The sequence below is a fragment of the Vicugna pacos genome, chromosome 10, assembly GCF_048564905.1.
Source record: "Vicugna pacos chromosome 10, VicPac4, whole genome shotgun sequence".
Lineage (NCBI taxonomy): Eukaryota > Metazoa > Chordata > Mammalia > Artiodactyla > Camelidae > Vicugna > Vicugna pacos.
In genome coordinates, this window is record NC_132996.1 from 68,560,228 (window position 1) to 68,583,679 (window position 23,452).

General features: G+C 43.6%; 1 protein-coding gene across 5 annotated transcripts in view; it reads left to right on the forward strand.

The window, feature by feature from the left end:
- Positions 1-22,590, forward strand: part of SPDYC (speedy/RINGO cell cycle regulator family member C) — a 37,243-nt gene extending 14,653 nt beyond the window's left edge. Inside the window, exons 4-9 of one of the 5 annotated variants that reach the window (XM_072970272.1) lie at positions 16,422-17,719; positions 17,985-18,043; positions 18,300-18,385; positions 18,491-18,662; positions 18,745-19,087; positions 19,268-22,590. In XM_072970272.1, the coding sequence (XP_072826373.1) occupies positions 17,578-17,719; positions 17,985-18,043; positions 18,300-18,385; positions 18,491-18,662; positions 18,745-19,087; positions 19,268-19,302 (837 nt within the window). In that variant the 5' untranslated portion in view covers positions 16,422-17,577 and the 3' untranslated portion in view covers positions 19,303-22,590. Of the gene's footprint in view, positions 1-16,421; positions 17,720-17,984; positions 18,044-18,299; positions 18,386-18,490; positions 18,663-18,744 lie in introns of those variants that run through there. The other 4 variants (XM_072970270.1, XM_072970271.1, XM_072970274.1 and 1 more) reach the window with 4 other exon arrangements.
- The last annotated feature ends 862 nt before the right edge of the window (positions 22,591-23,452 follow it).

A 23,452-nucleotide genomic window follows, 5' to 3' on the forward strand; every position in this document is an offset into this window, starting at 1 on the left:
AGTTGGCTGTCCCAAGCGTGAGTGGGCCTCATCTGACCCACTGAGGGCCTGCGTAGAACAAGAAGGTGGAGGAAGGAAGAATTTACCCCTTCCTATCTGATCGTTTGAGCTAGACTTCGATCTTCTGTCCTGGGCCACCCTGGTTTTCAGGCCTTCAGACTCAGAAGGATTTATACCACTGCTTTCCTGGGTCTCCGGCTTGCAGATTGTGGGACTTTTCAGCCTCCATAATAGCATGAGCTGATCCTTTACAATAAATCTCTTCATACATATATCCTGTGGGTTCTGTTTCTCTGGAGAACCTTGACGAATTCACTATCATTGCTTATTTTGTCGTTCAAATTGTCCCAGACTGGGTTCCAGCGAGCTCCTTCAGGTGGACTCCTCAGGCTTCTTCTGAAATGAACCCATCATTTTTTGAGCACTTCCTTGCTTTTGTCACTACTTGATGTTCTAGATTCACGTTGTACTATCTCTGCCCCAGCCCTGAAATGAACCATTTCTCCAGAGAGCTTTGATTCCTTTTCACTGGAGAATGGAATTTAAGAACCAAGGGCTGGTTATTGGCTGTGCTCATTGCTACTGGGGTGTTACTGCCTGCAGGTCCTCTCAGTGCATGGAGTCAGAAATACATGTATACCTGCATACACCTTTTTATTTCTATTCCTACCTTACATCCTGCAATTTCTGAAAAGTACATATGTATTAAAATCATGAGTTTATTCTAATGTCTTTGACTCCCATCCAGTACCACAGGGTTCCTTCCAGCCTTCCCCTTTTCCTTATTTGTAACTCCTTTCTCTGATAGTGAGAAACCTGGTTCTCATTATTCATAACATACTGCTTACGTGTTTAATACACACACCACTCTGAAAAACAAATTTACTACTTCAAGTACAATAGTTGTGTTGTTCAGTTCTTTACTGTTTGGCCTTACAGTGTGTAGTCGAAATACTGTTTTCCAGAGTTACTAAGATGAGGTTTTTACTTCCCCACCGTCTTCAGTATGGTTATGTTACTCATTTTTAATACAGTTTGCTTAATTTCTTACTGTTTGTTTTCCTTTTTTGGGCCCCTCAAAAATACACACACACACACACACACACACACATTCTAGTGGACTTTATTACTTTGGGGAGTAGGCTATAACATTATTTGGGTATTCTTTGTTTTTTGGGGGGGAGTAATTAGGTTTATTTTTCCCTCTTGCAAAACTGAAACTCTGTACGCATTAAACAATAACTTCCCATTTCTCCCTCCCCTCAACCCTTGGCAACCACCATTCTACTGTCTTCATAAATTTGACTACTTATAATTTAAAAAAAGTCTTTATTGAGCTATATCATTTATATACCATGTAATTTACTTCTGTAAAGTGTACAGTCGAATGGTTTTTTAGTATATTCACAAAGTTGTGCAACCATCACCACAGCCCCATTTCAGAACATTTTTATCATGTCAAAAAGAAACTCTGTCTGTCAGCCGTCACTCCCCATTGTCTGCTTCACCAGCCCTGTGCAACCACTAATCTATTTTCAGTCTCTATAGTTTTGCCTATTCTGGATGATTCACGTAAGTAATATCATACAATATGGGGTCTTTTGTGACTGTCTTCTTTCATTTAGAATAATGTTGTCAGGTTCATCCATGCTGTAGCATGTATCTCTACTTCATTTCTTTTTATGACTGAATAAATATTCCACTGTATGACTATAGCACATTTTGTTCTGTTTTGTTTTTTAACGCCTTTATTGTGGTATGGTTCCTATATAGTAAACTACACATATTTCAGATATACAATCTGATGAATTTTGATAAATGTATACACCCATGGAACCACCACCACAATTAAGATAGCTAACATTTCCATCACGCCCCAATAGGTGCAATTTTCAAATTCCCAATTTATCTCTTCCTACCCCCTTTACTCCCTGGTAACCATAAGTTGGTTCTCTATGTCTAGGAGTCTGTTTCTGTTTTGTAGATTAGTTCATTGGTGTCTCTTTTTTTTTTTAGATTCCACACATAAGCAATGTCATATGGCATTTTTCTTTCTCTTTCTGGCTTACTTCACTTAGAATGACAACCTCCAGGTCTATCCATGTTGCTGCAAATGGCATTATTTTATTCTTTTTATGGCTGAGTAGTATTCCATTATGTACATATACCACATCTTCTTTATGCAGTCATCTGTCTTTTTTTTTTTAAGGGGGGAGTAATTAGGTCTATTTATTTAATTATTTATTTCGTGGCATTACTGGGGATTGAACCTAGGACCTTGTGCATGCTGGGCATGTGCTCTACCACTTGAGCTATACCCTCCCCCACCATTTGTCTATCTTAATGCTGGTTCCACACAGTCTTGATTATTATAGCTTTGTAGTAAGTTTTGAAGCCAGGAAGTATAAATCATCCAACTTGGTTCTCTTTCTCTCTCTTCTTTCAAGATTGTTTTGACTATTCTGAGTCCCTTGCATATCCACATAAATTTTAGGATCACTGTATCAATTTCTGAAATAAAGGAAGTTATGACTTTAATACGGATCGTGTTGAATCTGAAAATCAATTAAGTCTTCTGATTCATAAACATGGGATGTCTTTCCATTTATTTAGATCCTTAATTTCTTTCAATGTTGTTTTCTAGTTTTTCAGTGTACACATTTTGCATTTTTTAAAATTTATTTCTAAATATTTTCATTTTTGATGCCACTGTAAATGGAATTTTCTTAATTTCATTTTTGCATTGTTCATTGCTAGTGTATGAAATACAATAAATTTGTTCATATTGCTCTTACATCCTGCAAATGAGAAAAGAAGTCATTAGTTAGCTCTAAATTTTTTTTAGTGGATTCCTTAGGATTGTCTATATACAAGATCATGTTACTTACAAATAAAGTTAGCTTTACTTCTTTCTTCTCAGCCTAGAAATCCTTTATTTCTTTTTCTTGGCTAATTACTCTGGTAGAATCTTCAATACAACATTGAATAAAAGTGGTGAGAACAGAATCTTTGCTTTGTTCCTGGCCTTAGGGGAAAACATTCAGACTGTCACTATTATGTATGATGGTAGCTGTGAGTTTTTCAAAATGTCATGTATCTAGTTGAGGAAGTTCTCTTCTATTCCTTGTTTGTTGAGTGTTTTTATTATGAAGGATGTTGAATTTTGAAATGCTTTTCTCTGTGTTCATTGAGATGAACATTTTTCCTCTTTTTAAAATTAATGTATATTAAATTGGTTGGTTTTTTTAATGTTCAACTAACCTCGTATTCCTAGGATAATTTCCCCTTGTATAATCCTTTTTATATATTGCCAAATCCAGTTTGTGACTGTTTTGTTGAGGGTTTTTTTTTTGGCAGGGGGATCTATTCATGTCAGGGTAATAATGATCTGATAGAATGAGTTGGGAAGTATTTTAGGAAATCTTTGTGAAGGTTTTGTACTAACTCTTCTTTAACTGTTTGGTAAGAGTTCACCAGTGAAGCCATATGAACCTGGGCGTTTCCTTGTGAGTTTTTTTTCTAACAGTTAACAGACTTTTTGGATACAGTTCTAGATTTACAGACTAATAGAGCAGATTGAACAGAGGTTTCAATGTATCTACCCCCACACCTCCATCCCAGCTCACAGTTTCTTCTATTATTAATATCATGCATTAGTGTAGTATACTTGTTACAACTGATGGTCCAGTATTGGTATCTTATTATTAACTATAGTCCATAATCTATATTAAGGGAACGCAAAGATGCCATAATCCTCAACAAAAATGTATGGCAACCTGGGTTTTCATTAATGCATAATGTCATGTGTCCACCATTACAGTTTCATACAGAATAGTTTCACCATCCTAAAAGTCCTGTGCTTCACCTGTTCATCCTTCCTCTGCCTCCCCCAGAACCCCTGGCAACACTGATCTTTTTACTGTCTTTATAGTTTTACCATATATATATCTGAATCACTTTGCTGTACACCTGAAACTAACACAATATTGTAAATTAACTATAGTTCAATTAAAAAAATTAACCATCACAACGGCTTATTACTTTTTATCACTGAATAGTATTCTATTTTATGGCTGTACCATAGTTTTGTTTATCCATTCACCTATTGAAGGACACCTTGGTAGCTTTTTGTTTTTGGCAATTATGTATGAAGCTGATATACATATTTGTGTGCAGGTTTTTGTGTGGACATAAATTTTCAACTCCTTTGGTAAGTACCACAGAGTTCAATTACCAGATTTTATGGTAAGAGTATGATTACTTTTGTAAGAAACTGCCAAACTGCCTTCCAAAGTGGCTGTACCATTTTGCATTCCCACCAGTAGCAAATGAGAATTCCTGTTGCTCCACATCCTCGCCAGCATTTGGTGTTGTCAGTTTCCTGGACTTTTGCTCTTCTAATAAGTGTATAGTGATATCTTATTTTTTTTATTTGCATTTCCTTATGACCTATAAGGTGGAGCATTTTTTCATGTGCATATTTGCCATCTGTATATTTTCTTTCATGAAATGTCTGTTAAGGTCTTTGGCCCATTTTTTAATTGGGCTTTTTGTTTTCTTATTGTTGAGTTTTAAGAGTTCTTTGAATATTTTGAATAGCAGTCATTTATCAGATATATATTTTGCAAATATTTTCTCCCAGTCTGTGGCTTATCTTTTCATCCTCTTGACATTGTCTTTTGCAGAGCCCAAAGTTTTTATTTTAATGAAGTCTAGTTTATCAGTTATTTTTTTCATGGATCATGCCTTGGTGTGGTATTTAAAAAATCATAGCCTTATACTTTAACTAATACAACATTATATGTCACTTATATCTCAATAAAACTGGGAGGAAAAGGTCATGGCCAAACCCAAGGTTATCTAGATTTTCTCCAATGTTATCTTCTAGGAGGATTAGTTTTGTGTTTTACATTTAGGACTATGATCCATTTCCAATTAGTTTTTGTGAGGGGTATAAGGTCTATGTCTAGACTGATTTTTTTGCATGTGGATGTCCAGTCTTCCCAGCACCATTTATTGAAAAGACTATCTTTTCTCCACTATGTTGCCTTTGCTCCTTTGTCAAAGTTGAGTATATTTATGTGAATTTATTTTGGGCTCTCTATTCTGTCCCAGTGATCTCTTTTCTGTTCTTTTGCTCATACTACACTGTCTTGATTACTGTAGATTTTTAGTAAGGTTTGGAATCAGGGAGTGTCAATCCTCCAACTTTGTTCTTCTCCTTCAATATTTTGCTGGCTATTCTGGGTCTTTTGCCTCTCCATATGAACTTTATTTAATTTTTTTGAGCTTTTTTTCCCCCTAGTTTTTATTTATTTATTCTTTGGGGGTTTTGGTGGGGGAGGGTAATTAGGTTTATTTATTTATTTATTTTAATGGTGGTACTGGGGATTGAACCCAGGACCTCGTAGAAGCTAAGCACGTGCTCTACCACTGAGCTATACTCTCCCCCTTCTCCATGTGAACTTTAGAATCAGTTTGTTGATATCCACAAAATACCTTGCTGGGATTTTAACTGGAATTGCATCAAATCTATAGATCAAATTGGGAAGATCTCTTCTTTGATTTCTTTCATCAGAGTTTTGTAGTTTTCCTCATATAGATCTTGTGCATATTGTGTTAGATTTATACCTAAGTATGTCATTTTGAGGATATTAATGTAAAGAGTTTAGTGCTTTTAATTTCAAATTCCCTTTGTTTATTGCTGGTATATAGGAAAGCAATTGACTTTTGTATATTAACACTGTATCCTGTAAACTTGCTATAATTGCTTGTTAGCTCCAGAAATATTTTTGTTAATTCTTTCAAATTTTCTACATAAACAATCATGTCACCTGTGAACAAAGACAGTTTGATTTCTTCTTTCCCACTCTGTATACCTTTTATTTCCTTTTCTTGTCTTATTGTGTTAGCTAGGACTTCCAGTACAATGGTGAAAAGCAGCGGTGAGAGGGGACATCCTTGCCTTGTTCATGATTATAGTAGGAAGGCTTTGCATTTCTCAAGATTATGATGTTGGCTGTAGTGTTTCTTGCAGATATTCTTCATCAAGTTCAAAACGTTTCCTTCTATTCCTAGTTTGCTGAGAGTTTTGTTTATTTTTTTAAATCATTGGATTTTGTCAAATGCTTTTTCTATATCTACATGTGACTTTATTTTTAGGCTTGGCTTCCCAGAAGTTGCCCCTGAGCCAGCAGGGTTGGGAGGGGAGGCGGGGGTGGGGGGTTGTATTTTTCAGCTAGTGTTTCGTCAGAGATTGTACTTAAAGGCCCTGTGTTGGCGAGGCTTCTGCCCTGTGTTGATAGGTCTGTATGTGGCTTGGGGAATGTTTTCAACTGCCCCATGTTCTGCTCTGGTTGCGCCTGGGTGGATGCAGCCTGGAAGGTGGGCACAGCCTTCCCCACCCTCAGGGTAGACTGATGCTAGGAGGGCTCTTCCTGCCTGTCTCTTTCTGTGATTCCTTCTCTTAAATTCCTGGTTGCCCTGCTGTTCTACATGTTGCTACAAGTATCAAGGAGTAGCCTCTTAATTACTCCCAGTGACGATACTGCTTTGTTCAATAATGCTAATAGGCATTGTTTCAAATAAAGTTACTTCCTCCAGGCATGGCTATGGTGTTCTCTATCTTTACAGCCTGCCCTCACCTGGGCAGAACCTCTGACCTTCCTTACAGAAACTGGGGGTAGGGCAAACAGCCTATTATCCATGGGTGACACCCCTGTTCTACAAGCTGATGGGAGTAGATGGTGGCCCCTGGTCTTCTTGACTTTTTCCTCCTGGCATAGAATCCCTGTCGTAAGAGAGAGTTGGGTGTAAGCCAGGGGGATCTAGTATTTTAGGCCTGTCAAGCTTCTTGCCTGCAAGTGTGAGTTGAATGGGGCGGGGGGGAAAGATGTCCAGTCCTCTTTTGCTGCACCTGCCTGGAATAGAGCTTCCATAATGAGGGGATGAGAAACCTTGATGGCCTGCCCACCCTGAAGTGAACACTTAGCTGTACACTGGGAAATGAGAGTGGGAGAGGGAGCCCCCTGTTTTCTTGGCTGCCCAGCCTGGAGTTAAGCTTCCATAAGACAGAAAGGAGATGGGGAAGAAGGAAAAAGGAGTGGGTGGTGACTCAAATGCCAGACTCTCACTGTTCTTACCAAGACCTCCTTAGTGAACGCTTCCGTGTTTGCTGGGTATGTCTTTAGGGTGATCTCCAGAATCTAAATAAATTAACTTAAAAATTTTTTTCTAGTTAAATAGTTGTTTCAGTTTCAACTGAGCTTCTCATTCTGCCATTCTGAAAACTGATTTTTAGATTTAAAGAACTTCTTGTTCCAATAGTTAGTTTCCTCTCGTTCTTTATTTACTGTATATGTGTGTTCTCCCTTTTTTCTTGAACAAATAAGCTAGTGGTTTGTCAATTTGTTAATTTTTTCAAAAATTCAGGTCTGATTTCTGTTCTCTACTGCATTAATCTGTTTTCGTCTTTATCCTTTTCCTCTTTGTGTTTTCTTTTGGTTTACTTCATTGTTCTTTTTCTGGTTTTCTTAGAGCTGGGAATTAAATTCATTTCTTGCCATTCTTTTCTTTTTAATGATAAAAGTGTTTAGTGCCATGAATGGTCCTCTAATTGCTTTAAATGTATCTCATAGAGTCTGATACGTAGTATTTCCATCATCATTATTTTTTAAACTTTTGTATTCCAGTTTTTCACCTAATTCCTTTTTTGTCTTTGTTAATAAAATCTCATTTTATTACATTGTATGCAGAGAATATTGTTTATAATATTTCCATTTTATTCAACTTACTGATCATTTCTTTGTGACCTAATATATGATTAATTCCTTGTGGATATTTTGTTTCTTTGGATTCATGGTTGTTTTTTCTCCAGGGGGAAGTTTCTTCATTGGTAAGTGTTGGGTTTTATTTTCTGATAATTTTTTGGTTTTAATAATAGTTCCAGATGGATCTATTAACCTTTTTCTTCTTTCTTTTTGTAATATTGGGGTGTTTAAAAGATCCCTAGCTCTATGGCACACGCCTATGTCAATATAGCAAAGTCCAGATGCTTTGGTGGATTTTATTTATTTGGTGGGGGGAGGGGTTTGCATCCTCCAATGTTTTTATTTCTCTTATTTTGCAAAACCCTAAATTTTTCCCTTCAGCTTTTTCTCCCTTCATCACTCAATTGCCCAAGGACTCTTTCGATCATTTGGCCTTTTATTCCTTTCTGAGAACTTATGCATTTTGCAGACAGACCCTTCAAATCCCATGTACTTTTAAGTCCCTTTCCTGGAATCTAAACTGATCTCCCAGGATATTTTCCCGTTATTTTCAGACAGCGGAAGGATGTAGTCTTCCTGATGGAGGTTCTAGATACACCTTGGGCCCTCATCCGCGGCGCCCCTCTTCTCTCTTCCTCGTTTTTTTTTGGCCAAAGCCTGGTGGCAGGGAATGGTGGGGTCGCAGCGCAAGAGGATGGCACCGCGATTTGGTGTGCTTTCTTTTTATTTAGTTATTCTGAAGTTTGGCTGGTCTCTGCTTTCAAGTTATGCTGAGGCTGTGGTTTTGGCAGTTTTATTTCCCACTCTTGTTCCGATTTGTTTGGGAAGGAAGCATTGGGAGATGGGGACATAGGCAGCCCTCTGGTCCTCAGCTCTCTGGAAGTCTTTCTGCTTTTCCTTTGTAACTTTAAAAGGCAGAGCTTAGCGCATCAGCGCGCATCCTTCTTTATTTTCTAATATGTGCATTTGAGGTCATACTTTCCTAAGAATTATTAGCTGAATCCTCCAACTAGTTCATTATGACTGCAGGCTAAAACAACACAAATCTATAATCCATTTTCTAATTACCATTGTGATTTTTTCTCTCTCGACCCAGAAATTTCATAAAATGTTTCTTAATTTCAAAATACGTAGGATTTTTTTTTTCTATTTAGCTGTTTGTTAGCAACGTTTAACTTAATTGTACTGTGGGGGGAGAAAAAGACTAAATGATCTGCACTTTTTGAAATTAGTTGAGTTGCTACATGATCTAGAATTTGATCTGTTTACTGGAAAATGTTCTGCATATGCCTTTCTGCATTTAGGTGCAGTGCTTCATACTGTCCACTAGGTGAAATTTGTTAACCATATTCTGCAGTGCCAGCTGGTGCCCTTACCTCACTTATAGCCAATCAGAAATCTGTTCCTCTGTCCCTTTGTGTTTGCAGCCCCTTCCCCAATAAAAGACCGTGCGTGTTCACACTGGGTGAACACACAGTTGCCTCTTGCCTGTGTGGCCCACTGTCTCCTGTAGCAGTGAACCTATTAAACTTTTCCTTTGTTCTTAAACTATCCCTTGCCTTCGGTAAATTCTTACTAACCCACGTCACTGGCCTGTCACCAAGTGTCCCCCAACATATTCTTCATATCTTTTATTTCCTTGCTAATTTTTTTGCCTGTCTGTGCCATCAGATCTACAAATAAGATTGTTATTTGTCTGTTTTCCTCCGTGGTTCTCTCCATTGTTGACTTTATTTTTAAGAGTAAATAAATTAAAAATTGCTATATCTTTTTAAAATTACTATGTAAGCACCCTCTTTCTCTCTAGTAATGTTTTTAGCCTGAAATTTATTTTATTTTTTTTTGGTACTAATACAGCTATTCCAGCTATTAGTATTTACCTGATATTTTTTCTATCCTTGTACTTCCAAAGTTTTTATATCCTGATGTTTTATATGTATCTTTTATAAATACAGGCATGCCTCAGAAATACTGTGTGTTCTGATCCAGACCATCACAATAAAGTGAACATCACAATAAAGCAAGTCACGAATTTTTTTGTTTTCCAGTGCATGTAAGTTATGTTTACATGTACTGTAGTCCATTAAGTGTGCAATAGCATTATGTCTAAAAAAAATCTTAATTGAAAAATATTTTATTGCTAAGAAGTGCTAACCATCGTCTGAGCCTTCAGTGAGTCATAATCTTTTTGTAACAGTAACATCAAAAATCACCAATCACAGATCACCATAACAAATATAACAATGAAAAAGTTTGAAATATTGCCAAGAGTTACCAAAACGTGACACACAGACACGAAGTGAGCAAATGCTGTTGGAAAATGGTGCCGATAGACTTGCTTGACACAGGGTTGCTACACACATTCAATTTGTAAAAAATGCAATCTCCGTGAGGTGCAATAAAATGAGGTGTGCCTCCAGCAGGCAATGTTATTTTGTAAATAGTATATTAGTGCACTATAAATTATGCCGTGATAAATGTGATAGGCAGAATAGCAACCTCCCAAAGATGTCTGCATCCCGATTCCTGGAACCCATGAACATCTCACATGGCAAAAGGGACTTTGCAGATGTGATTAGGTTAAGGGTCTTGCGATGGGGAGGTTAGCCTGAGTTATCCAGGTGGGCCCAATGTAATCACAAGGGTCCTTAAAAGTGGAGGAGGGTCAGAGTCACAAGACACTATGCTTGCTGTCTTTGGAGATGAAGGAGGCCACAAGCCAAGGAATGCAGGTAGCCTCCAGAAGGAATGAAATCTTGCTGACACCTTGATTTTAGCAGCCTGAGACCGAACTTGGACTTCTGACCTCCAGAATTATAAGAGAATAGATTTGTATTGTTTTAAGCCACCGAGTTTGTGGTAATCTGTGACAGCAGCAAATAGAGATCCTGTACAATAATACATGACTCCAAAATCTCAGTGGCTTTCAAAAACAAAAGATCATTTCTTATTCGCAGTACATGTCCTTTTCAGTTTGGCTTTGGATCTGCTCCATGTCTTCTTTATTCCTGACGCTGAGCTAGAGAGGCTGCCACTACCTGGGGAATACCTGGCCGGGGGCAGATGGAAAACGGCAAGGGCAGAGCCATCTTGGCACTCTTAAAGCTTCTGCTCGAATGTGGCATAAACCATTGCTGCTCAAATTCTACTGACTGAAGCAAGCCATGTGGGTAAGCACACACCGCATAGGGAGAAGCATCTTCCCAGAAGGGAGGACATCTTGTCCTGTTGGGAGGGGGTAGCATGTTCAAGGGCCCAGTGGCACGAGGGTCAGGGATGGTAGGGGATGGGGCTGACAGAACTAAAAGAAGCCGGAGGATGGTGATGGAGGGGCAGGACCAGGGATGCGGCTGCAGAGATGAGCAGAGGCCTTCATTTATTCATCCACTAAATGTGAGCAACATGTTTGCACAGCAGGCTCTGAGTCAGGGCTAGGGGTCTGGGAACTGACAAGGCTGACGAGACCCCTGTTCTGAAGGCACTGACCTGCTGGGAAGGACACATGAAATAAGTAAACAAGGAAGCAAATGGATTGCAGACAGTGATCAAATAAGTACCGAAGTTTAAAAGTTTGCATTTTATTAAGAGGATTGTTTTTAAAAGGTCATTCCAGCTCTAGAGAGGGCCCAGAGCACAGGGAGTCAGGAGACTGTTTAGGGAGTGATATGGTGATCCAGGCAGGTGAGGCGGCCATCTTGATAGGGGAGGAGACAGTGGGGAGGAGCGGTGGACATGGATTAGGGAGAGATTTTCGAACCAGAATCCACAAGATTCAGTGATAAATTGGACATTGGGAGCAAGAAGAAAGGTAGAAATACTTTCAAATACTCATCTAAGAGAACGCTACCGAGCGATGGGGGGGAAGCAGCACGTGACAGACGTATCCAAAGCAGACGTACCGCAGGCTTCTGTTTACACCAAGTTCTGAAACAGACACAACTAACCTATGATGACACAGTCCAGAATGGTGACTAACTTTGGGCTTGGGGGAGGACTGGAGCCTGGGAGGGGGTGTGAGGGGCAGCTGTGACATGCTTTCTTCACCTGACCGCAAATTCACCAAGCCGCTCACTTCTGATCTGTGCACTTACGGGCATGGCTGCCATCCTGCAGTAAAAAGTTTACTTAGAAACAACGACTGTTGGTTTCTTCTTCTTGTTATTTTTGAGCAACTATTGGTCAGTAGATGGGGAAAGTGAGGAAGGAACAGGTTCGTGGAGGCACCTGGAGGTACAAGTGTGGATTCGGAGGAGCATCAGGACTGGGAGAGCCTTTGGAGCGGCTGGAGGGATTTAAAGCCAGTGCAATAGAGGATTCCACTCCAGTTTAGGGTGCCAATCAGGAAGTGTGTACAGAGGAAAGAGGCCCAGAACCAGGCTGGAAGGGTGGCTGCCCTGGGCCTCTGGGATCCATGATCTATGGCAACCCTCTGGCCATGCCCTCTCAGGGCTAGTCTTCATCTCCATCTCCCGTCTCCTACTCCTCCCCTCCCCCGGGCCTCTCTGCCCTCACTTAGCCTCCTACGCAGCCAGCCAGGGCTGCCTGGAAGCCCCAGGCCTCTGGCTCCTTCTTCTACAGTGGCCTCCCCTTGGCTGCCTCTCTCTGGTTTTTGTCTGCTCTCTGGGGCTTCTTGGGGCCTTCAGGGATGGAAGAATCCTGCCTTTGAATTTCTTCCCACAATCCGTACCAAAAACCTGATAATTGTACGTCATCAAGATGAAAGAGTTGCTCTGTGAAAGATAATGTGAAGACAATGAAAAGATGAGCTAGAGTTTGGGAGAAAATATTTGTAAATCATGTATGTGACAAAGGTTTTTGTCTAGAATATGTAGATGGTCCCCAACTTACAATGGTTCAACTTAATGGCTTTTTTGACTTTATGATAGTGCCAAAGTGATAGGCATTCGGTAGAAACCGTCTTCCGAGTTCTGAATTTTGTCCAGGTTGGTGACATGCGCCGTGATACTCTCACGTGATGCTGCGCAGCAGCAGCGGGCCACAGCCAGCACGGGGGAACAGTCAACACACTCACAACCACTCTGTACCCAGACAGCTGTTTTATTGGGACCTAACCCCATCATAAGTTGAGGAAGATCTTGTATGAGCTCTCTAAACTCGACAGTAAGAAAAACAAATAATCCAGTTAACAAACAGGCAACAAACTTCATCAGACACTTCACCTGAGAAGGTGCATGGATGGAAAATATACGAGTGTCTTAGGGCTGCCATATAACAAACCACATATACCACAAACCAGGGGGCTTAAAAGAACAGAAAGTTGTTGTTATCCTTCACAGTTCTGGAGGCTAGAAATCCAAAATCAAGGAAGCAGGGGGCCTTCCTTACTCTCTTAGCTTCTGGTGGGGCTGGCAATCCTTGGGGTTCTTGCCTTCCAGTTGCGCCCCTCCAATCTCTGCCTGCACCTCCTGTGGCTGCTTTCCCTGTGTCCGTGTCTAGTTCTCTCTGTATGTGTCTGTCTCTGGGTCTCTTCTTCTCCTAAGGACACCAGTCATATTGGATTAGGACCCACCTGAATGGAGCAGAGTATGACCTCAACTCAATTTGATTATATCTGCCACGACCCTACTTCCAAATAACATTACATTCCCAGGTAAGTGGGGGGCAAGAAGTGACTTCAATATATCTTTTAGGGGAGACAATTTGGCGGTCTCTTATGAAGTTAAAGATACATTTACCATATGACTTCTCCTAGGTTTTGACTCTAGAGAAATTAAAAACTTATATCCATATAAAAACCTGTACAGGAATGGTCACATTAGCTTTATTTGTAATAGCCCATACTGGAAACAATGCATTCCACACTATGGAATATTACTTGGTAATGAAAATAATTGGTAATAAAAAAAATGAGCTATTGATACATGCAACAACCTGGATGGGGCTCAAGGGCATTATGTTGAGTGAAACAGCCAGTCTCAGAAGGTCACATACTGTATAATTCCATTTGTATAATATTCTTAACAAGATACAATTATAGAGAAGAGATTAATGGTTGCCAGGGGCAAAGGTGGGGAAGAGGGTGTGACTACAGGGCTAACATAAGGGGCTTCCTTGAGGGTGATGGAATCACTCTGTATCCTGATTGAGGTGGTTGTTACACGAAGATTGCATGTGATAAAACTTATAGAAGGAGACACCGAATTTAAAAAAAAATATAAAAGTGAGTACTTTTAACAACTGAAATCTGAGTAAGTTCTGTAATTTTGCTATATCAATGTCAATTTCCTGGTTCTAATTATTTCCTTGTTAAACTATGGTTACGTAAGATGTTACCATTGGGGGAAGCTGAGTGGAGGAGTCACAGGCACTTTCCATCCTTTTTAGCAACATCTGTGTGAGTCTAAGTTCTTTCAAAATAAAACGTTTATAAAAAATGTTAAAAAAAATTCCCCGAGATGGAGAATGTCAGCTGCCCAAGGCTGTCCTTGAAAGGAATGGCCTGAATCCACCCAGGATTAAGGTGATACATCTGCTGTCAGGCTTTTCTGTACCCCTAACTGATCTCTAGCCCCACATACGGTGGGGAGGGAGCAAGGTCAGATACACAGCTGGTCTGGGGGGATTCACTTACAGTTCACTGAAATGCTTCTCCACATCAGGCTCCATCCAGAAACAGGGCTGGACCAGACAGCCTGTGCTTCAATGTGGGGCCTGGGGCCAGGCAGCCAGGCGGACTCACAGCTCTCCACACTCGCGCTGTGTGGCTGGCAGTAAGTTACTTACCCTCTCAGAAACAACCCGAACTCTGTGTTTCAGTTATTTCTGCTTGTAAAAGGAGACTAATCGTAGCACCACTTCATGGGGTGGTTATAAGGAGATGATTCGATCATAGCCTCTTTAGGAACATGTTTGGGGGCTTGCTGTGGAGACTCTTCTTTGGGGGAGGCTGATAACAAACACACAAGGGGAACCGCACACACACAGCAGGGTGGTCTGGTGGAGGCCTCGCCAGCCTTGCGGAGCAGGGGAGATGGCCACAGAGAAACCACGAAACCCACAGAGGTTAGAGACACAGGGAAACCAAGACCCAAGGAACAGAAAGACTCAGACGAGAGAGACCCAGAGATCAAGAGAGACTGAGAGACACAGGAAAGGAGGGGTCATCCCTAGAAGTGAAAGTCCACCCTGGCAGTGGCCAGGGCCAAGGCCTGAGGCTGGGAGCAGGGCAGGGAAGGGTGCTGGCTGTCCAGCCTGGGAAGGGCAGTGGTGTCACAGGAGAAGCCTGCATCTGGTGACTGGGGACCTGGGCTGCATGCCTGACCTGGTGCTCACCACTCGCCTTGCTCAGCCTACATTTCCTGTCTTTCATTCACATGTCAGGAGGTTGGGGCCCTGAACCTCAGTTTTCCATCTGAAAAATGGCCACAAGAACCACAAAGGCTACTTCCTAGGGCCATACTGTGTTTGTCATGTGACCTGAGCCCCCAGCTGCTGCCACCACTGGCAGGACTTTGAGCACAAGTTATTCAACTTAAATGGGCCTCCATTTCTATTAAATACATATTTGAAAAGCCACCTGACACCACCTCACACTCATTTGGATGGCTACTATCAACAAAACAGAAAATAACAAGTATTGGCCAGGATGTGGGGCAATTAGAACACTTGTGCACTGTGTGTGGGGATATAAAATGGTGTAACCACAGTGGAAAACAGTTTGGCATTCCCTAAAAAAATTAGAAATTGAATTACCCTATGATCCAGCTATCCCACTTCTGGGTATACACCCCAAAGAATTGAAAGCAGAGTCTCAAGATATTTGTACACCCATGTTTACAGCACGATTCACAGTAGCCAAGATATGGAAACAACATAATTATCCACTGATGGATGAATGGATAAGCAAAATATAGACACAGATAGAATAAATAAATACACAGAATGTATTTTATGTAGATATATAAAATAAATAGATAGAATGGAATATTATCCAGCCCTTAAAAAGAAGGAAATCCTGACATGCTACAGCATGGATGAAACCTGAGGATGTTGTGCTAAGTGACATGAACCAGCTACAAAAAGATAAATACTGTATGATTCCACTTATATGACATAGTGTAGTCAGATTCATAGAGATAGAAAGTAGAATGGTGGTTGCCAGGGGCTGAAGGAGGAGAAATGGGGAGCTATTGTGTAGTGGATACTTAAAAATGTGAACTCAAAAGTGTTAAGGCAGTAAATTTTATGTTATGTACATATTTTGGGCGTGGGGGGAGGTAATTAGGTTTATTTACTTATTTGTTTGATGGAGGTACTGGGGATTGAACCCAGGACCTTGTGCATGCTAAGCATGCACTCTACCACTTGAGCTATAGCCTCCCTCCCTGTTATGTATATTTTATCACATTAAAAAAAAAAAAGGGGGGGGTCATCTGTCATATGTGGAAAGTAATGCAGGTGCTGACTGTCCTATAGAATTGTAGAGAATGAGCCAGTGAAGAGGAAAAGGCTTAAGGTCTTCTGTGTGTGTGTGTGTGAGGGAAGAGGGGAACGGTTAGGTGGTCTGGGCAAAGCCTTTCTCCTCGACCTTGGAGACACTGGAGTGGCTCCCCGTACCCCTAAAAGACCTTGAAAAGGGGATGTGGCCCCTGGGAATTCTCACGCCAAGACAATCTCTTCTCTGGTTCCCAGGTTTTGGGATTCTTGGTTCTGAAACAAACATAGACATACCCAGCGACACTTCCCCAGCAGGACACATTCAATGCATTATAACTTACCCATCAGCCACTCGCTGCAGCCTGACTCGCATTCCAGGCCCGCAGGCCGTGGGGTCCAGCTAGCCTGGTGAAGACCCCTCTTGTAGGTGATGAAACTCTGGAGAAGCTTTTTGCCTTGGGGAGCCGCAGCTGGGAGGCGAGTGGTGGAGACTGACCCGGTTTACCGCATGTAAAGGTGAGTGGTGATGGCGAGAAGCCCCACCCCTTCCCAGGAAGGGGTCTGATTGGTGGAGGGTCGCGGGGGCGGGGCAGCTCTGGGGCTATATAAGTTCGCTCGCTGAGCTGGGAGTTGTGCTGTGTAACCCCTGAGCTCAGGTAAGACTTCTCTTGGGAGGAGGCTGGGCTTCTTGTGGGAACCTAGATGGGACCCCCCCCGGGTTGACCAAGGGGTGGTGCAGGGGGCCCCTTAGTTGAGTCTCTCTCTTCATAGCCCAAAATGTTTGAGATGGCCCATCCTTAACTTGCCCTAAACCCCAGTATTTGTCTAATAGCATTCCTCTTTCTGGGCCTCAGTTTTCCCTCTGTGAAGTAAGGGGTTGGTGGTTCTGTCAGCGCTGCCGCTTTGGTGTGGGGAGAGGGCGTGGTTGTGAGTTGGGAGGCAGGAGGAGCAGTTAAACTCTGGCTTTGGGGGCAGACAGGCTCCACCTCGAAGTGGCCGGGAGACCTCCGTGCTTCAGGTTCCCTGTTTGCAAAATGGGTCTACCTACCAGGATGAAATAAGATAATGTCCTTAAAGTATTTAACACAGCTCCAGGCACTTAGGAAGCCTCAGAGGTACTTGTGGCTGCTGTTCTTACTCTGGCCTGGTCTGGGGTGCCAGGCGGAGGGGGTGGGGTGCTGCAGCTTCCAGGAATTCTGCTGCTTTTCTGGCCTCGCCACCCGCCCCCCACCTCAGTTTCTTTCTGTTCTGAGTTCTCTGTGCCCGTTCCTCCATCTTCTGGAGGTCATCTGTCAGGCCAGCCACATCGACCCCCTTGACTCGTGGGGGACCAGTGGGGTAGGTGCTAAATCCTGGGGCTGCCTTCTCTGCAGGTCACCCTGCCCCATCCCACCTCACCCATCCCCATGAGATGAGTGACACCCAAGGTCCTGACACAATCGCTGCGGTTGGCACCCAGGTGAAGCTGGGTGGCTGGAGCCGTCAAGGTGAGGGCAGTGAGTCTCTCTGTTTCCACCAGCATCAGGAGCTCCAGGCCTTCCTAAGCCTTCTGGGTGAGTCCAGTTGGGGGCTGGCAGGGGAGTGGCTGTGGAGGCCCAAGTGTGAACAGATGTGAGGCAGGACCTCAACCTGCCCATGCAATCACCGGCAGTCTCTGTCCCTTCCCTTCTCAGGTGACCCCCAGTTTGGAAGGTGGGGGGGGGTCATGTCAGAAAGCGGGTTCAGTGGAGGATTGGGTTTAGGAACTTCTGATGCTGCTCTTTTCTTGTGGAGGGTGGGTGGTAACCCCAGTCCACTCTCTCTCCTCTCTACCCCCAGAGCACAGTTTCCTCCAGGAATTCCTCTCCAAAGATCCCTGTTTCCAGGTCTCAGATAAGGTGAGGGGGTACAGTGTAGGTAGAGGCAGGATCACTTGGGGAAGTTTGAATAAAGTGGGTGGGGCTTCAGTGCTGCTAATTCATTGGGTCCCCTGGTCTAGTGGAGGGAATGCCTCCCCTTTAAACCCTTGTCTTTGCAAACCCCTCCCCACCGTTTTACTAACCCTACCAACACTTCCTTGGGTGCAGGTGGGCCTGGCACAACCCCCTCTCCCCCGGTGCCTACCTCTAACTCTCCCTGTTTCTGTGTCTGCAGTATCTCCTGGCCATGGTGCTGGTCTACTTCCGGCGTGCCAATCTGAAGCTCAGCGAGTACACCCGCAGCAATTTGTTCCTGGCACTGTGAGTAGCGCAGGAGCAGGGGGGAGGGGACACTGCTGGGAGCTGTGGGGTGGGGTGGGATAGTTGCTTATGGCCTCTGTTCCCTGTCCCGGCCTCTGTGGCCAGGTACCTCGCAAATGACATGGAGGAGGACGTGGAGGACCCCAAATGTGTGATTTTTCCATGGGCCCTGGGCAAAGATTGGCGTCGTCGAGTGTCAGACTTCCTTTGTCAGAGGGACAAGCTGTGGGCACGGATGGGCTTCAGGGCGGTTGTGAGCCGCCAGTCCTGCGAGGAGGTGAGGCCGTACCAGCATCCTGCGGCTGGGGAAAGGGGCTGGACCTCCCACCTCCCAGTTACCACCCACTCTTCTCATGCAGGTCATGGCCAAGGAGCCAACCCACTGGGCCTGGACACGGGAGAGGCGCCCCCACCATGGCAGGGCTCAAAGGAGCTACCCAAAGGCCCAGGTCCCCCTCCCCCGGGGCCCTGGCCTCTCACCACCCCACTGTCCCCTCTGCAGCTTGCCCCCTCGCCGCAGCCACTGCTGCCACCACCCCCGCCCCTTGCCTGTCGTATCCAAGTGCCCTTCCCAAAACCCTGAAGGGCACTGCCCTCCCTCCCAAGCTAGTCTCTCAGTGGCTGAAGACCCCTGGGGTGGGGGCTTCCTCATTGTCCTGCCCCACCAGCTGCAACTGGAGCCAGGCACCTACACCTTTCACAGTGAGTTGGGGATACGAGCTGGGGGAAGCTGGGAGGCAGGTGTGGGGCCCAACAGAATGGGAAGGAGGGGCATGAGGCCTGGGGTCCAGAAGGCCTGGGCATGTGTCCCAGCTCTGCAACCTGCTAGCCACGTGAGCCTGGCAAGTTTCCACTGAGCATCTCTCTGTCCTTCTTCCCCAGTCCTCTCAAAGCCGCCGCCATGCTCTCGGCGCTGACGCTCGCAGGGTGAACAGCCCATCCGCTTGCTGCTGACCCAGCTCTCTACTGCCTGTGGTCCCCTGGCCTCCTGTCTTCTTGGCCTCAGACTGGCAGTGCTGCCCATGCTCCCAGTCCCCTCCTCCCAACCTGCAACTTGTACCCACTCTGACTTGGCTCCTCTAATAAACTCATGGCCATAGGACACCCACTGTGCTTAGGCCCTAGTCTGGGTCCTTGACCCAGGGTGGGGCTAGGGAGGGAGTTGTGGGGAGAGGGGGTCTGCCAGGTTCAGGTACCAGTGGTTGACACCTGTGAGCACAGGCTCTGTAATAGCCCTTCCCCTTCCCACTGGTGACCAGTCATCCTGAGCCTAAGTTTCCCCTCTATAACATCAACTATGGATGATGAGATCCACACAGTGAAGATGGAACAGAGTGAGATGAGGTACATGCAGTCCTTAGAAGAGGGTCTGGAGCCGACTGGACCACAAAAGCTCAAAAGGAAAATGGCTCTATAGTCAGCCTAGAAATGCCTGCAGGGCCAGGTCTATGCAATCAAACATAATGTAATATTATAATACAACCCCCCCTGAAAAAAAAGTAAATTTGTTAATTAAGGAGCAGGGAAGACTCCCCAGAGGAGCTGGCATTTGAACTGGTTCTGAACAATATCAAGTTTGCCCATGCTGGGGTGGGAAGAGGTTACTCTTAGAAAGACAGTCTAGAGGAGTGATTAAGACTTGGTCTCTGGTGCCAGACAGCTTAAGTCCCTGGCTGCTGTGTGACTTAGCATGTTACTGAATCTCCTCTACTGCCTCATCTGTAAAATGGGTATTACATTAAAACAGGGTGTTCTCAAATTTGAAAGAGTTAATCCTAGAAGGGTTCAGAACTATGTTTTAAGAACAGAGCTCGAATGTGGATGTTATTAGGAGAGGGAACTGCTGCACAGAGAAAGGCTAGAGGGGAGGGTATGTTTGGGGAGTGGCTGGAACAGAAGATGGAGAAAAGTCTAAAGGGTCAGAAGGCAGAGGAATCTGGATGCCACTCCCAAGCATGGAGGTAATGCTTGGAGATTGTGGACATTAGAAACCAAGACAAAGGACTGCAAAGTATTTCTTAACAGTTTTTCAAATAAGTAATATATTCACATGTATGTTTTGAATTTTGAACCAAGAGTCATCTCCTACCCTTGGAAACAATGAAAGTAATAATTTATGTCCTTCCAGAGACAGACTCTAAATATGCATAACCAAATGTGGTGTAATAAAATATATATTTGGTCATTGTCCCAGGTTCTCGGCACAGAGCTCCTAAAATCCTCTGAATGTATAGGAGTGCCTTTTGTCATTCCTAATGTGCTTTGGATCACACCTGAGTTTATGCTAATGAGGTTACTCAGGGTGGGGGCTAGTCACCAGAAAAAGTGATCCAGAGGGTAGAAACTTTCAGCCTCCTCACCACCTAAAGCAGAGGCGGGGCACTGGAGATCTGGAGTCTTTTGGGGAGGGTGGGTCACCTGGAGAGGGCAGAAGCTCTACACCCCTCCCCCACATGGATCTCTTCTATTTGGCTACCCTATGAATCTCTTGCCCTATGAATCTCTTCTATTTGAATGCTCCTGAGTTGTAACCTTTTTAATAAACTGGTAACAGCCAGTAAAGCACTTTCCTGAGTTCTGAGTCTTCTACTGAATTATCAAACCTGAGAAAGTATTTGGTACCTGGGAAAAAAACACATACTTGGTATAAGAGGTGGTGTCAGAAAAAAGACACCACACCAAAATTGCATATATGTCTCACCCCGTCCACCTTTTTAAAAAATCCAGTGGAAGAATTCCATACATCCTATTGTGTAATTAACGTATTTTGAAGATGGTTCCTCGTTCACACATTCCTTTTGAGAGCTATATAGTATTCCTCTATATAAAGGTACTATAATGTATCTTGTTTCATATTGATTGATATTTAAGCTGTTTCCAGACTTCTGCTATTCCAGACAGTGAATGAACTTTGCCAAATGTCCCTATAATGGGGCTATCCCTATACAGCCCCTCAATCTCTAGCCATGTATGTGTTTTCCAGAAAACTCACCAGTGAGGTACCAGATTTTTTTGTTTGCTAAAGTAGAAAATGGTGTCTCAGTGAAGGTTTAATTTGTGTTTCTTCTTCTGAGTGAGCTTAAGCATTGCTGCATATATTCCAGAGCTGTTAGTCTTCTTTTCTGTGAATTGTCTTTGTCTTTACCCATTTCTCCACTGTTTTTGGTACCTGACTCACACATAAGGAGAAATAGCCCTTCAAGATGTAACTTGTAAGTATTCTCTTCAGTTTATCATTTTGACTTTGCTGTACAGATTTTTTAATGTGGTAAAATAAAATTTTGTGGCTGCTGGGCTTTATGTCAGGGTTACAAAAAACTTTTCCCCACTGAGATGACTAAAAACATTTCTCCCTTAGCTGCTGGCTGTATTTTTGTTTTCATTTTTTACATTTAAATCTTGAGTTCATCTGGAATTTATCATATACAAAATTCCCTTTGCCAAACCCAATATTGTTAAGGTTTTTCCTTCTCTTTCTTCTAGAGGCTTTATAGTCCTAGGATTTATATTTAGGTGTATAATACAGTTTGAGTTAAATTTTGATATGTTGTATCCTAAATAGTTATCAAATCCATCTACTTCTTTTGTGCCTACCACCTCCTTAGTTTGAACCACCCACTCCCAGGCATCCTTCTCCTTCCTTTGTATAAATCTAAGCAGCCTTCTACCTCAAGCAGAACAAAATCCAAACTCCCATGGCCCATCCAGCTCTGCCCAAACTCTTCTCTCCCTTTCTCTCTCGCTGCTCAAGCAACACTAAGAATATTTCAGTTTCTCCATATGCCAAGGCAATTAATTCTCCTACCTGGCATCTCCCCCACCCCTGCCATAACTCCCTTTGTCTGATTTATGCCTACTCTAATACATAGATTAGCTAAGGCTTCAGTTATAGGCTTCCTTCACACCATTTCTTCTTCCCAATTAATTGTGGTTGTAAGACTTGAATCACTGTCTGACTCCTTCAGAGAGGGCCAAAGCCATGGGTCTTTACCATCTTATGCCCAGGTGAGCACAGTGCCTTGCACATACAGGAGGTGGTCAGTGCCCATTTGGTGAACAACCGAACGCAATCAGTAGGAGTGACAGGTTTGTGAAAGTAATTCTGGGGACTGTGGGACACATAGATTGAGCCAGAATGTTTTGCTCTGGGGTGACGGGAGCATCTTTCCTCTCCCAGGCTCCTGCTCCCTGTGATCCAGTCACAAGAAACACTTGCAGTTCCCCTATTGGCCAGTGTTCCCCCCAGCCTCAGGACTTTTGCACACACTGTTCTTTCAGCTAGTAACATCTTTTCTAGCATCCCACTGTCTAGTTACCTCCTACTTTTCCATCAGGATTCACCTACCTTAATTCCTGAAACTGAACCAGGAGAGCAGTCTCCTCTAGTAGGGACTGATCTGCCTTAGTCATGGGTCTCTGCTATGCAAAGACCTGTCAGAAGGGTTTAGTCAAGATTGGATACATAAATGCCCAATGGTGAAAAGCAAAGACCCAGAAACTGGTTCCAGCACTGACTCACCAGTTGAAGGAATTCAGCAAGTAGCATCCTCTTAGGCCTCAGTTTTCCTCATCTGTAAACTGGGAGTGAGAATGAAGACAGATTAGATCAGTGGCTGTTAACCTTCTTGGGGTCATGGGCCCTAAAATCCTAGGAAAGCTATGCACTGTTTCCTGAACAAAATGCTTGTGTGCGCATCATATAAGAGCTGCAACCTGGTGGGCTAGGGCCCCCAAGGTCAGTCAAAAGCCCTGAGCTGGGGTGGGGGCTGCCCCAGTCTCCCTCCATACAACCTCAGGGCTCTTTCAACTTCACACATCTTGGGAAGCAGGGTCTCTCCGGCGCCTGGGTGGGCCTGCTGTACTGCTCTCAGCCTCCGCCGCCCCCTCCCGGGTAAGTCCGCACTCGGGAGCTCCCAGGTGTGTGGGCAAAGGATGGCTCGCGGAAAGGGAAAGGCTGCCGACCTTTCCGGGTTCAAGAAACCTCAGAGCGCAAGAGAAAGATGGGCTCCCACAGTTGTTCATTTCATTCCATCCGCTGCGCAAACGGGGAAACCAAGGCCGAGAAGG